Below are 16,294 nucleotides of genomic sequence, written 5' to 3'. Positions count from 1 at the left end.
TTTACATCTTAGCTAAGTGTGATGCACAATTGTCCAAAATTCTCCAGCTGAGGCCTAACCAGTGAGTTATAAAGATCTATTTACTTTTATATTCTGTTCCTCAATTTGTAAACCTAAATGACCCATAATACTTTTTTTCACCATCATCTCAAATTACCCTATTGCATTTAATAATTTGTGCATATGTACACCAGCGTCTCTGTGCATCTACACTTTTCAAAATTGTGCTATTTATAATATGTCTTTCCATATTAGTCCCAGCAAAGTGTGTCCTTTCTATTAAGATCACTACAGAGACCAATATCCCTTTTAAAAAAAAAGGAATCCCATACAACGCCAACAGAAAGAAAACCGCTGAACAAGATACCACTTTTTTAAAACTTTTACTGTAACGAACAAAAATCAACATAATTCAAACATTAATTAACAGCCAAATATACTTCAAATCAAAAGGTCAATTTCACTATTCGTAATCAATACAACAAAGATATGCCACATATAGTTACAAGCACTCGCATCACTGCCCTACAAATGTGGATCACTTGCAACCTTTCAGTCTTTCCAACTCGGCCTCTAGGACATATAATCTCCCATTTCTCGCTAGGTGGATTTTGCCCTTGAGTCGCTTTCATCGCCAGCGTATTCTCTCCCAAGTTGCTGGATACGGTCGACCCCAATCAGGTGCACATCCACAAACCCTTTCTCACTCGGGTCATGTCAGTCCTGATGGTGTAGTTTTCAAGAGTTCCTTCTCAACTGACCGACCAACCAACATACCTGGTTCACAGTCTGGTCGTCTGATACAAGCACTCAACTCGCTCGCACATTGCTTCACCCAAGAGCATCTGGAGTTGCCTTTATCAATCGAGGCAAAGATTACAAAGATAGGGAGGTCATGTTGGAGTTGTATAGAACCTTGGTGAGGCCACAGCTGGCGTACCATGTGCAGTTCTGGTCGCCACATTATAGGAAGGATGTGATTGCCCTGGAGGGGATGCAGAGGAGATTCACCAGCATGTTGCCTGGGATGAAACATTTAAGTTATGAAGAGAGGTTGGGTAGACTTGGGTTGTTTTTGTTGGAGCAGAGAAGACTGATGGGTGACCTGATCAAGGTGTACAAGATTATGAGGGGCATCGCAACCACACATTTGTGACACTGCAGTCTCAAAAGCTACAAGCAAAGGAGATGTAAAATATTTGCATAATTATTGTAGCTCCATGTAAAATTACCATCTTAAATTTAATTGATCTTGAATCTTGTTTGTAGTTGCTGTTATTCTAAAATGTATGTCACTGTAATTTTGAGAACAGGAAAATGTCTGTCTAGGAAGGGCTGAAATGCTGGTACATAGTTTGATGTGTGCAATCCGTTACATAGAGTGAAAACAGAGTGGCCTTGTCGATCCACCGAATTCATTGGGCAGGATTTTCCCGTCGGTGAGTGAGGGGCGGGGCAGATCTCCCGACGTCTCACGCACCCCATTTAAATTTTCCGGTAGGCGGGGGCGCAGTAAAATCAGCTGTGCATCCACCGACCTGTCAATGGCCAATTGAGGCCATTGACAGAGTCATTTAGCTAATTAATGGACCTGCCTGTCCAACCTTAAGGTTGGTGGACAGGCCAGGAGCCCTGGCGGGCATTAGAAAAAGCAGGAAACCTCATCCACAGGTGGGATGAGGTTTCATGTAGGTTTTGAAAAATTTTATTAAAATGTTTGTAAAAATTATGGACATGTCCCAACTCATGTTGTCACATGAAGGAACATGTCAGGATTTTTTTTTTCTATTTTTAATATTTGTCACAGAACAGCCAATCTCCCTGAGGCAACACTTAGCCTCAGGGAGATGAGTGCGCTCTTTCCTGCGCATGCACGAAAGGGCACACTTTTGATTTTAGGATTCCCCCCACCCGCACAGGGAACGCATAGCACTTCCGTGCGGATGTCACACTGGGCGAGCCTTAATTGGCCCACCCACGTAAAATGGCGCCATGCCTCTGATTGGGGGCGCTGATCAGAAACGCGCCTGTGCACGCCTGCCATTCAACTTCGCCCTCGATGCGAAAATCCTGCCCATTAAAATTTTAGCACAATGTTGAACTAGTAAGATGACCACTAGTATATTTCAGAATTATATTTATGAACACTGTAAATTTCAAACAAAGTTAAATTCAGAGAATAAAATACAAAGTCATGATCTATCAAACATAAAGGCATAGGAATAAATTAAATTATGAACGCTTGGTCTTGTAATTAAATAACCCTGGGATGTAGTACATATACCATAATCTCATTACTGAATACTTATTTTAGGCGGAATGTTAAGGGCCAGAGTGGAGCACATCAAGGTTCAAAAGGATAAAAGACTAGATAATTTGGTATAGCCATTAAGTGATCCTAATCTCGGCTTTTAAAAGCTTAAAGCTTGTCGGAGGCAGTAAATACCAAGGTATGCATACAATGATTTTGAGAGTTGAGAGGAAAATGAGTTAAAGGTTACAGAATGATGAAGGTTCATAAACTGAAAGTGAAAAATTCCTGTGTAGGAAGACAAACAAGAAAAAACTGTTTCCATGAGCTCATGGTAGAAGGACTTGGGCATTGCTTCCCAAACATTTTTCCTGATGTCACCCATTTTAACGCATCCAACTTTGTGTGACCCCAGAGTGAAAATTGGTGAGGGGTGGCAGGTGATGTGGGGAAGATGGTAGAGGTTTAAAACTGCTGGGTTTGACCTGAATAAAGCAAAGACCCACCTTTTTATAAGCTGTAGTAGTTGCAGCAATCAGGCCTTCAAGAGCAGATGATTAAATCATGCCCACCAACAGAAAAAAACATGCATTTAAGGGGGCCTCAAAGCTGTCAAAACTCAGTCCAAGTTCTATGGCCACTATTGCTGCCTTGGAATCGTGCCAAAATCTTCTCTTGCAACCCCATCAGGGATCGCAACTCACAGTTTTGGAACTTCTGAACTGTGGGGAAACAAATTTAAGGTTTTGGATAAGATCTGCAGGGGGAGAGCAGGGTTGTTAGGAAGAATTTTTTATATATTGTGAGTGGCAATGACCTAGAACTCACTGCCTGTGCGGAAGCGTAGGTGATCAGTGATTTCAAAAGGAAATTGGATGGGGCACTTGAAGGAATAAATTTGAAGGGCTACAAGGATAGAAATGGGGAATGGGACTGACTGGAACGCTGTACGGAGAGTTGGCATAGACCTGATTGGCCAAATAGCTTCCTTCTGTGCAGTAAATGATCTCTGGTGGCAGTCTTTCCATTTCGTAAGATGATGGTTTGAGCCATGGTCAACTCTGTGTTAAGCATCCAGGTGTGGCTCAGGAGCCCCTCTCTGGCATGGCAGTCTCTGCTGCTTTTGCTGCAGTGGAAGACTGTGGGCTGAGAAAGTGCATGATTCGCTGGTCTCTGTTTTCTCTAGGCCGCCTTCTCAGCCAGCTGAGCTTTTTGATTCTGCTCCTCCAATGACCTTTCAAGCAACCAGCCTCCAGAGATCAGAGTCAACACTGGCAACTGGGAAACAGTTGGTGTATCTTCGTATCTTACTTGCAGGTGTATTTGTAGCAGAGGTATAAACACCCAGAGATTGTTGCCCAGTGGGCAGTTCACCATACAGAAGGTTTTTGGGTATACAACTGTCATCCATCCAATGAACATGGCTGAGCTAGTGCAGATGTAGTTGGCTTAGCAGTGTATGCTGATGAATTAACATGCTTCAGGACCTCTGAGTTGGTGACCTTGCCTTGCAGAGAATATGTCTGAGACAGCAAAAGCGGAAACTCTTCAGCCTTTTCTCCAGCCTAGCATATGTTGTCCAGGTCTCACTAACGCAGGGGAATGCACTGAGGACGCAGGCTTGGTTGACTCAAAGTTTGGTGTTCTCAGTCACGTTGTTGTTTCACCTCTCTTATTTAGCATAGACGTGTGGATGAAGCAGTGGCATGGGGGTGTTGTCTCTGCTAGTAACACAGATAACCAGTGTAATGCTCTGGGGACTTGGGTTCAAATCTCACCATGGCAGAAAATTTGAATTTAATAAAAATCTGAAATTATAAGTCTAATGAAGTCATTGTCGATTGTGGTAAAAACCCATCTGATTCACTAACGTCCTTCAGGGAAGGAAATCTGCTGTCCTTACCTGGTCTGACCTACATGTGACTCCAGACCCACAGCAATGTGGTTGATTTTGAAATGGCCTAGCAAGCCACTCAGTTGTATCAAACTGCCAAAAAGCCTAAAAGGAATGAGACTGGACAGACCTCCCAGCATCAACCAGAAACGACAACAGCAAACTCAGCCCTGTCGACCCTCCTTATTTGGAATGCTGTCCCACAGACTAGTCAAGCAGCAACCTGACATAATCATCCTCACAGAATCATACCTTACAGATAATGTCCCAGACGCCACCACCACCTTACCTGGGTACATCCTGTCCCACTGACATGACAGAAACAGCAGAGGTGGTGGCACAGTGGTATACAGTTGGGAGGGAATTGCCCTAGGACTTCTCAACATCAGTTCTGGACCTATAAAGCCTCATGGCATCAGGTCAAACATGAACAAGGAAACCTCCTGCTGATGACCACGTACTACTCCCCTGCTTCCATGAAGAGTGCAGGACAGCATGCCAGGAGCAGGACCAAGCATACCTAAAAATAAGATGTGCACCTGGTGAAGCTACAACACAGGGCTACTTGCGTGCCAAACAGTGTAAGCAGCAATTGTAGACAGAGCTAAGCATTTCAACAACCAACAGATCAGATCTAAGCTCAGCATTCCTGTCACATTCGGTCATGAATAGTGGTGGACAATTTAACAACTCACTGGAGGAGGAAGCTCAACAAATATCCCCATCCTCAAAGATAGGGGAGACCAACACATCAGTGCAAAAGATTAGGCTGAAGCATTTGCAGCAATCTTCAGCCAGAAGTGCCATGTGGATGATCCATCTCAGCCTCCTCCAGAGGTCCCTAGCAGCACAGATGCCAGTCTTCAGCCAATTTGATTCACTCCACATGATATCAAGAAACGGCTGAAGGGGCTGGATACTGCAAAGGCTATGGGCCCTGATAATATTCTGGCAATAGTACTGAAGCCTTATGCTCCAGAACCTGCCACTCTTAGCCAAGCTGTTCCATTACAGCTACAACACAGGTAACTAGCCGGCAGTGTGGAAAATTGCCCAGGTATTGTCCTGTACACAAAAAGCAGGACAAATCCAACCCGGACAATTAACCACTCCATCAGTCTACTCTCAATCATCAGTAAAGTGATGGAAGAGGTCATCAACAGTGCCATCAAGTGCCATTTGCTTAGCAATAACCTGTTCACTGACGCTCAGTTTAGGTTCCACCAGGGCCACTCAGCTGACCTCATTACAGCCTTGGTTCAAATATGGACAAAAGAGCTGAATTCCACAGGTGAAGTGAGAGTGACTGGCCTTGACATCAAGGCAGCATTTGACCAAGCGTGACACCAAGGAGCCCTAGCAAAACTGGAGTCAATGGGAAACAAAGGGAAAACTCTGCTGGTTGGAATCATACTGAGCAAAGAGAAAGATGGTTGTGGTTGTTGGAGGTCAATCATCTCAGTCCCGGGACACCACTGCAGGAGTTGGGTAGTGTTCTAGGCCCAACCATCTTCATCTGCTTCATCAATGACCTTCCTTCCATCATGAGGTCAGCAGTGGGGATGTTCATTGATGATTGCACAATGTTCAGCACTATTCACAACTCCTCAGATATTGAAGCAGTCAATGTCCAAGTACAGCAAGACCTCGTACAATACCCAAGCTTGGGCTGACAAGTGGCACATAATATTCATGTTATAAGTGCCAGGCAATGACCATCTCTAATAAGAGAGAATCTAACCATCACCCCTTGATGTTAAATGGCATTACCACTGCTGAATCCCCCACTATTAACATCATGGGGGTTACCATTGACTAGAAACTGAACTGGACTAGCTATAAATACTGTGGCTACAAGAGCAGGACAGAAGCTAGGAATCCTGCGGCGTGTAACCCACCTCCCGACTCCCCAAAGCCTGCCCACCATCTACAAGGCACGAGTCAGAAGTGAGCTGGAATACTGTCCTCTTGTCTGGATGAGTGCAGTTCCAACAACACTCAAGAAGCTTAATGCCATTCAGAGCAAAGCAGCCTGCTTGATTGGCACCCTATCCACAAACATTCACTCCCTTCACCACTGAAGCACTGTGGCAGCAGTGTGTACCATCTACAAGATGCACTGCAGGAATTCACCAACCATCCTCAGACAAACTCACGACCACAACCATCTAGATGGACAAGGGCAGCAGACACATGGGAACACCACCTCCTGCAAGTTCTTCTCCAAGCCACTCGCCATCCCAACTTGGAAATATATCGCTATTCGTTCACTGTCACTGGGTCAAAATCTTGGAATGGCCTCCCTAACAGCACAATGGGTGTACCGACACCACATGGACTGCAGAGGTTCAAAAAGGCACTTAGAGGTGGGCAATAAATGCTGGCCTAGCCTATCCAGTGGCACCCACATCCTGTGAATGAATAAAAAAAAACAGCTGCAGCTTTTTCGATGCATGTTGATTTCAGCATCAAGTGATAGATGGCTGCTGATTGTGGCTCTCTATGTAAATTACTCTTAAGCATTAAGCACATTTGTCCGTCAAAGAAATCAGGCATGCCCAGGACAACAATAAAGGATTTACTAAAATCTTAAGCTCATCAGTGGAACACGAAAAACAAAAACTAACAATGATCATGAACTAACTCAGAACATTTAAGTTTTTGGGTAATTGTGTATTTAAGTTTGGCAAGTTTAACACAATGCTTTTAAAAACCGTTTATTCGATAAACTGTAAACCTACTTTTAATTTTGGCTTCACAGCTTAGTTAAATAACAAATTAATTTTAAAAAATTGACAACATCTAATAGTTATTGTTTAAATGGCCATATTTGGAGCAAACTAAAATTGATAGAAGCTGTAAAAGACATAATTGATACCCTCATTTTCATTAAACTCTTAGGCTTTACCATAATTGTAAATGACTTCTGACAATGTATAAGTGAGCTGAAAGTGACCAAAAATAAGTCTGTGAAAACTTCTGGTGTGTTAAGTTTTAATAATTGTAGAAACAAATTGGATGCAGAAGCAAATGCAAGTGTTTAAAATTCTATATTACTGATTAGAAAAATGTCAAAAAAATGGCAATAGTCAATGGGAATTGTACATCTTCAGCTGATGTGAATGAGAAAGATAAACAATTAATGTATCATGCAATTTATGTCTTGTAATTTCAGTGGCAGAGCATCAGCAACTCTAGGAAACCGTGTAAATGTGTTCGAAACCCTACAAAACACCCTCATTATCTGTAGTTTTATATTGGCTTAAGTTTTAGTTTTATTGCCGTTATAATCCAGTTCTTCATTTTTTTTACTCAGTCTTGGTAATAGATAACTTCTGTTTAACTTTGTATTTCCTTTTAACATTTACTGCAGGTTGTGACCCAGTTTCAGCAACAATTCCTTACACAAGGTTATCCATCAGCCAAATGGATCAAAATGAAAGGAACGGACAGACATATGATTTACAGAAGTCCCAAAGATGTTGCAAAACAATTAAAGAAACTAATCAACAAAAGGAAAGTCAAACAAGAGAGTCAGTAACTCTCCAACACAATTTTGTAGATTCTCACCCATGTTCGATGACTTCTATATCTTTTGTTATATCATCAGGAATCCATTACAATTGAAGTTTGTTAGCTAAGGTGACATTGCGCAGAACTCCCATGCTCGATAATGTTGGGTAAATTCACAGAGGATTTCTCCCATTTGCTCTTCAACCTTTCACAGGAATTCTGCATATTGTTGGCCTACAAAGACAGAAAAAGAAAAGATTAAATAATGTTTTCAGCAATTGAAAGAGTGTGCATCTAAACTGAGTTTTGGGCGATGTGAGGTTTAGCTTGTTTCACCTGACTCTGGCAACCAGATTGGGTTGGCAGAATGTCATGAGACATTGAATTTCTTACCTTCCCTGATCTAGTCATTATCATTAATTTACTGATGAGGCACTGAGTACCTCAGCCCACACCCGTCTTTTCACTACACATGTTCCTGAGGAACTAATTATTCTTTATTATGTCTATAATCTATATCTATAATCACTAATCATGTGCCAAGCCTTGACATCATTGAGGAGAGCCTTAATCCTCGGCAGAATTGAAGGCCCTGTTGCAGGAAGCCTTGTCACAGGTGTCTATGTTGTCAGTCACTGAAAAAAGAGAAAGTTAAAAATAGTTCAGAGGCTCTGAAAAAGAATTTAAACTAGTTAATGTGAAAGTTTGAAGAACAGAGAAGTACTTGCTGCTTATCTTGCAGTCTCCAACTTTACTCTGAAGGACCACTCTATCCTAGCTTGTTCCAGTTCTGCTCATTGCACTGATTCATGGGTGATTTTACATTCAAGCTTATAATAACTATAGTTTGCACAGGATTTTGGATGCAACTTCACCTAAGCTAAATAGGCACACTTTCAGGTTCAATTTGGATATAATTTCCAAATTAGATCCATGGAGCAAATCTGAGACAAATGGAACTTGAAAAATGTCAGCTTTATTTCAAAGTTTGACTGAAGTAAAGCCTCTATTGTTATAGACACTTGTTTAAGTGGGACAATAAAATGGAATAATAACATGTATGACACCCTGAGAATGAGACACACTGACTGATGTTACCTGGTGAAAAATTTTACAGTAATATTTTTGAAATGATGACATCCTGCTACTAAAGTGTACATACAAATTAAATAAACTTTATAATTAGTTTTCAGAGACGTTTTTGTGATTCTATTTTCGTTTCTGAAAGAAGTTGTACTTTTTACCTGCAAACAAAAACAAAATATTGTAGGTGCTGGAAATATTCATCAAGTTGGAAAGTGTTTCTGAAGAAGCAAAATCTTTTTTTGGGAGGCATTGCTCTTTTTCAGAACTTAGAGGTTGGCTAGGGAACAGGGAGATCCTCCTACTCCTTTTTGAAAAGTGCTATTTACATTCAACTGAACAGGCAAAGGGATCACAATTTCTCAGTGCTGCATTGTTGTCATATTCTAAATTATTTGTTCAAGTCCTCGGGAAGGGCTCAACCATGATCTGATTCAAAGACAAAAGAGTTACCACTGAGCTAATATGACAAGAACACTTGCAGGAATAATGTATATCTTTTTTCTACCTTATTCCAAATCTTGAAATGAGGAAAACCTAATGTCAAAAGAGATTATCTTATGTCAGCAGTAGCATATTACTTCTGTTATTGATGTGAATCACAAAACTCCAGGTGGGTGCAGAATAATACTCCTACTGAGTTGTGAAGTACCTAACTCCATTGAAAGTCTTGGCATCAGGCTATTGAACATATTTGAGTCTCTGGTATAACTGGTGTTAACACTGAATGTGTGTGGTGGGAGGAGGCGGATTTGTGGCTTGGGAGGAGCAGGAATTTTGCTGCAGTTCCTTGCCACAGCATCAGCAGGCCTGTGAGGCTAGCGAATAGTCATGAATGTTTGAAAATATTGCTTTCTGCTGTCAAAGACAATACAATTCTTTACTGTTTCATTGATTACTGTGCAAAAGTGACCTGGGAAATCCAGAACACTCAGGGTAGCATGAATGAACTCTTGACCAAAGGGAAGAATGCATAGTCAAGGTATTGCAATTCTGGATAAGAGAGACTGAAGTATTTTTAGATTTATTCCTGTTTGATTCCTGTTTTCTTTGCTCTCTTCAGGTAGGTAGAAAAATTGACTTGTTCCTTTCACTTACACAAATAAATAAATTGTGCAGTTCCAATTGGGGAAATTAACACATTGCATAGACTGTCAAGGCTTTCTATGCCTGCAGTTCTCTATCCCTCCAATTCAGAGTGCAGTTTATTATTGCGAAAATGTAAGAAATATATAAGTTGGAAATTTGCCTTCTTAACATCTCTGCAACTATGCTTAGTATTACTAAAAGGTTCTGTTTAAATAAATACTTTGAAATGCAGGTTTTATTCAGAGACACCTTGAAAACTTTAATAGAATTGGTTATTATTTAACATTTTTCCCCGATTGTTTCAGGTTCTCTATTCAACAAAAATGGAAGAAACACGCCCAAAACACTGACTCAGGGTATGTTACAAGCAATGGCAAAAAAAATCAAGGTACAAATCTAGTATCCAGCATTTGCAAATGAAATAAAACTGTGAACATTGTTGAAAAGAAAATACGCAAGATACAAAATTTACCTCAGGAAAATTTGAACAGCTTGAACTTTATCTGCAAGCCCTGTTGTAGATGAGCCATTTTGATTTGCCATTCCCTGTGTTTAATTAGGACTCAGCCAGAGTTTTCAGGGTTTGTATTTAGTATCTAGAAGATGCTATCCAGGCTGAGGTGGGAGAAGAGGTAACTGGTAAATTAGAAGAATTTACAATTGAAAAGGAGGAGGTGTTAGAAAGGCTATCTTAAAGTAGATAAGATACCAGGACTAGATGAGATGCATCCAATGGTACTGAGGGAAGTGAGAGTGGAAATTGCAGAAGCACTGGTAATAATCTTCCAGTCTCCCTTAGACACAGGTGTTGCTAGAGAACTGGAAAATTGCGAACGTTATACCCTTGTTCAAAAAGGGGTGCAAGGATAATGTCGGCACTACAGACCAGTTAGCCTGTCTTCAGTGATGGGCAAACTTATAGAGACTAGTCTGGGACAAATCAATAGTCACTTAGACAAGTTCAGGATAAGTAAGGATTCATTAAGGGAAAATTATGCTTAACTAGCTACAGTTTTTTTGAGGAGGTAATAGAGAAGGTTGATAAGGACAACACTATTGATGTGATGTATATGGATTTTCTAAAGGCATTTGATACAGTGCTACATAACAGGCTTGTGAGCAAAATTCTAGCTCATGAAATAAAATGGAAAGTAGGCACTTGGATAAGCACTGTGTGACATAAAAGAGAGTAGTGATAAATGATTGTTTTTCAGATTGGAGGAAGGTTCATAGAGGAGTTCCCCAGGGGTCAGTATTGGGACCCTTGCTGCTCTTGGTATATATTGATGACCTAGACTATAGTGTTCAGGGTATGATTTCAAAATTTGCAGGTGGTACGAAGATTGAAAACATTGTCAGCTGTGATGAAGCTAGTCTTGAACTTCAGAAGAACATAAACTTGTTGGTGGATTGGGCAGACAAATGGCAGATGAAGTTCAATGCAGAGAAGTGTGAGGTGATTCGTTTTGGCAGGAAGAATATGGTGAGGCTGTAAAATAAAAGGGGAAACTTTAAAGGAAGTGCAGGAACAGAGGGTCATTGAAGATGGCAGGGCATGTTGAGAGAGCAGTTGATAAAGCATATAGTATCTTAGGCTTTATTAATAGTGGCATTGAATACAAGAGTAAGGAGGTCATGTTGAAATTGTGTAAGACACTAGTTAGGCCTCATCTGGAGTACTGTGTCCAGTTCTGGGTGCCATACTTGAGGAAGGATGTGAAGGCATTTGAGGGAGTACAGATGAAATTCACAAGAATGATTCCAGGTGTAAAGAACTCTAGCTATGAGGATAGACTGGAGAAGTTAAGACTGTTTTCCTTGGAGAAAAGAAGGCTGAGAGGAGACTTGATAGAGGTATTCAAGATCCTGAGGGGTATGGACAGGGTGAATAGTGAGAAACTGTTCCCATTCAAGAGAGCATCAAGCACTAGAGGGCACAGATTCAAAATAATTGGCAAAAGGAGTAAATGTGATGTGAGGAAAAATGTTTTCACCCATTAGGAACAAAATTCCTGAGAAGGGTGGTGGAGGCCAGCTTCGATCGAGGTATTTAGAAGAATTAGATTGCTTTCTGAAAATAAATAATGTGCAAGGTACGGGGATAAGACAGGGGAGTGGGACTAGGTAGAATGCTCTTTTAGAGAGCCAGTGCAATGGGCCAAATGGCCTCCTTCTGCACTAAAGATTCCGTGATTGAAAAATCGTAGCTGGCTCATCCACTATTTCTACAACTCCCTCTTTTAGAACCCTAGGGTCTAGGCCATCATGTCCAGGTGTTTTTTGGGATTTTAGTCCCTCAAGTTTCGTCAATAGGCTTACTGTACAGATAATTTTCTCACTCTTTTTAGCCCCTAAATTACCGTTTATTTGTGGTATGAAACTTGAGTCTTCTACTGTGAAGACAGACACAAAATATCCAGCGCCCGTGCTATTTCCCCATGATAATTTCTCCTCTCTCTCTGTTTCTAAGGCGCCAACGTTTACTTTTGCTACTGTCTTCCTCTTTATCTTCATATAAAAGCCCTTACAATCTGTGTTTATACCCCTGGATTGTTTACTCTCATATTCTATTTTTCCTCTGTTTATCAACTTTCTGGTGGCCCTCTGCTGGTTTCTAAAACATTCCCAATCTCAGACTTGCTTCTGTTTTTTGCAATACTGTAAGCCTCCTCCTTTCACAGACCATGATCCCATGGGGAGAATTTTCTCCCCATCAGGCGGGCCGGTCAGGAGCAGGTGTTGGCGAGCGTGGAGCAGATCGCTGCCAATTTACAAGGGCGGGCTCAGCGCTGTGTAGGTGGGAGGAAGAGAGAGAGTCGGGGCCTGTGCTCTTTTGCACATGCACGCAAAAGAACACAGAAATCTCCCTGAGGTACGGAGCTGTCTCAGGGAGATTAAGATCAGCATGACACATTGAAAAAAAGAAAATTATTCAGACATGTCCCCTCATGTGACATGGGATATGTTTATAAATTTTTATTGAATTAATAAAACTTTCATGAAACCTCATCCCACCCTTGGATGAGGTTTCATGAAAAATGCGAAGGCCGCCTGGGCTATTCACCTGCCCACTAACATTAAGATTGGATGGGCAGCCCTGTTCAATTGGTTAATTAGATTACTAATGGCCTTAACAAGCCTTTGACAGTGCAGCGGGCACACAGCTGACTCTGGTGCATGCCCGCCGAATGAAAGATCGGAATGACGCATGGTGACGTCGGGACACACACCCAACATCACAGTGCCCACCCGTGCACACCAAACAGAAGATTCTGCCCCATATAGCCAACAGGGTGTAGCATTTTCAAGCCACGTAATATGGTCATTGGCACAGGTCTAGAGATCTTATAAGATGACATTAGATGTACCTTCTATGTAGAATCCAAATATTAAACATCTATGTGCATGCTATCATGCATATTTCTACAGCAGGTGGAAGACGCCCACTTCAAACCATTCAGAACCTATTCTTCTAACCTCTCTATAAAAATACAAAATTTTTTACAAAATCCAATACTGAATTATGGGATAAATTTTCCCCCCCGTTCGAGGGGCGAATTGCGGGAGCAGATGTGGGCGGACATGCCTCCAATCGCCGCCATTTTACGTGAGCGGGCCAATTAAGGCCCACCCAGCGTGACGTCCGCCAGGAAGTGCTATGTGCTCCCTGTGCGGGCGGGGGGGATTCCCTCAGCCAAGAGTGCGCTGTTTCGTGCATGCGCACGAAAGAGCGCATAGATCTCCCTGAGGCTAAGCACTACCTCAGGGAGATAGGTGCCAAATTAAAAATTGTTAAATAAGTGATAGAAAGATTTCACTGACATGTCCCCTCATGTGACTCTGTCACATGAGTTGGGACATGTCCATAACTTTTATTGAAACCTTATTAAAACCTCACCCCACCTGTGGAGGAGGTTTCATGCTTTTTCTGAAGCCCGCCAGGGTTCCCGGCCTGCCCACCAACCTTAAGGTTGGACAGGCAGGTCCATTAATGATAATTACTTTTTCAATGGCCTCAAGAGGCCGTTGACGGGCACACAGCTGACTCGGCTGCGCCCCTGCCAACCTGAAAATGGAAATGACGTGGGGTGACGTCGGGAGTTCCATCCGATGTCATCCCGCGTCATTTTACGCGTTGGCGAGCAGGCCCTGTCCCCGCTCGCCAATCGGAAGATCCTGCCCTATGTGTAATTATTGAATGAAAAATGACAAAAGATTGACCTACCATGAAAAGTTCATGCAGCTCCTGTGATGCCTATTAATGGGTGAGATAAAGGCAAGTAGAGACACAAGATCCTAGACCAAAAAATCAGGATGTAAAATCAATATGCGTGAAGCGACAAAATAACCAAAAGGACAAAAAATACTTCTGTGAGCAGCTTCCAGGCCCCCTTCCTTGGACAGAGTATAATTAAAGAACTTAGGGAGTATGGACAATGGTAGAGCTGCAGTTCATGAGAGAAGTTAAGGATACCATTAGATTAAAGGAAGAAGTTTACATGTTGCCAAAAAGAGTACATTGAAAGGGTTATAAAAATCAGCAAAGGATCAGCAAGAAACTTATAGAGGGGGAAGCTCGAATATGACCATAAACTAGCAAGAAATATGAAAACAGATTGCAAGAGTTCTTACAAGTACATATAAAAGTACATTAGTGAAAGTGAATGTGGATCCCTCAAAAGCAGAGCAGGAGAAATTATAATGGTGAATAAGGAAATGGCTGAGATAGACACAAAATACTTGTTTACTATCTTTACAGTAGAGGACACAAAGAACATAACAGAAATGGTGAGCATTAAGAGCCTAATGTGAGTGAAGAACTTTGTAATCAATATTAACAGTCACTTGGCAGTACAGAGCTTGAATATTGCTGAAAAGAGACATGTTGCCAAGGCTTTTCATCTTACGCTCATCAGGACAAATGCTAGAATGCCAGATTTCAAATAGTCACGACAATTTATACCACAGAAGAACAGGGATGCTGATTGATTGGCAAGTTGACTCTGGCCTAGGAGTTGTCATGGAGAAAGCAACAAGGAACTATAGGTTCCCCATTCTTCCAGGTAATTCAAAAAAGATGCAAAGTTTGAACACATTCTTTTTGTTTACAGGTAAGCCTATGAATGTATACACTTCATCACACGCTCAAATTTACTTTTGAGATAGAGCAGTCTAGAGCGCTCCCTTTCCTCAACATGCTACTTGAGAAATCCGCTGTTGAGTTCTCCACTTCTATCTACTGCAAGCCTACCTTCTCCGATCAATATACATGCTGGGATTTGTGCATCTTCATGGGCCAGAATTTTTCCCTAGGCGGGAGCAGGCTAGGGCGGCCAGGAAGCCGACCACTGCCCGCAATCAGCTCCGCTCTACGATTTCACCCAGTTGGGTCAATTAAGGCCCACCTTGCGTGCATTGCGAGTGGCAGTGCTCAGCAGGTGGGGGGAGAAGGGAGAGCGGGCCTGGCCTCAGAGAGATTGAAGCACTTTTTAAAAAAATAGTTAAAGACAGTAAATATAATTTTAAAACGTCCCCTCATGTGACCCTGTCACATGAACTGGGATATGTTTTTAATTCAAAGATAAAGTTTTCAGTTAATGTTTATTTGCTTTAGGAAACCTCATCGCGCTTGTAGATGAGGCTTCCTAAAAAATGTAAAGGCTGCTTGGCCTTTCTGCCTGTCCGCTAACCGTAAGGTTGGACGGGCAGCATTAATTTGATTTTAATTAGCTTAATAGGCCCTTCAATTATTGGCGGGCACGCAGCTGACTACAGTGCAAGCCCGCTGAATGAAATATCACGCAAATGCGCGATGACGTCGGGACGCATGATTGACGTCATTGTGTGTCATTTTACGCTTGGGCGTGTCGGGTGCTCGCCCGCACGCCAAAAGTAAAATTCTGGCCATGCGCTGTAATATTAGCCTTATCAGAAATCTTGTAAATAGGACCCTAGCCATTTGCTCACCTTGCAAGCTCAGCTGAGAAATGGAGCGTATCAGAGCTATCCTGCAGGACAACACTTATCCTGATCAGATCATTGTTCACTATGTATCACACAGACTCGCAAATAGGCCTGCGGTCGCCGCTTTTGGACCTGAAAAGTGCCTGGTCTAACTCAAATAACCCTGGAAAGGCAAAGTATCTTAAAAATTTGAACAAGTTAAGCAAGCCATTTCGCATTGCTACCTTGCAGTGGGTTTGCGGGTGGTATTTCCCATTTAATAGGATGGTGTTGTCAGTCCAAAAAGACGGGCAACTTACCACACAATTAAGTAATGCAGTGTATGAATTTCAGTGCCAGTGAGATGCCAAATACCGAGGCCGTACATCCCAATGATTGGCTGATTACATCAAAAAAGATGTCCTCCAGCGGTTTGTAATAGGCAGAATACAGACTGTATTCAGCCCGTATGTGCAAAACCCAAAACGAAAGGTCTACTGTTAGATGTGATTCTGTGATTG

General features: G+C 41.9%; 1 protein-coding gene across 1 annotated transcript in view; it reads left to right on the top strand.

Moving 5' to 3' along the window:
* The window catches only part of si:dkey-122a22.2, a 289,414-nt gene extending 280,564 nt beyond the window's left edge, over positions 1-8,850 (top strand). Inside the window, exon 11 of the mRNA XM_041189080.1 lies at positions 7,519-8,850. Within this exon, the coding sequence (XP_041045014.1) occupies positions 7,519-7,686 (168 nt within the window). The 3' untranslated portion in view covers positions 7,687-8,850. The remainder of the gene's footprint in view (positions 1-7,518) is intronic.
* Positions 8,851-16,294: the final 7,444 nt, after the last annotated feature.

Source organism: Carcharodon carcharias, chromosome 6 (genome assembly GCF_017639515.1).
Source record: "Carcharodon carcharias isolate sCarCar2 chromosome 6, sCarCar2.pri, whole genome shotgun sequence".
In the NCBI taxonomy this organism is placed as follows: domain Eukaryota; kingdom Metazoa; phylum Chordata; class Chondrichthyes; order Lamniformes; family Lamnidae; genus Carcharodon; species Carcharodon carcharias.
Note: the sequence above shows the minus strand (reverse complement) of the source record. Positions and strands in the feature narration are given on the sequence as shown.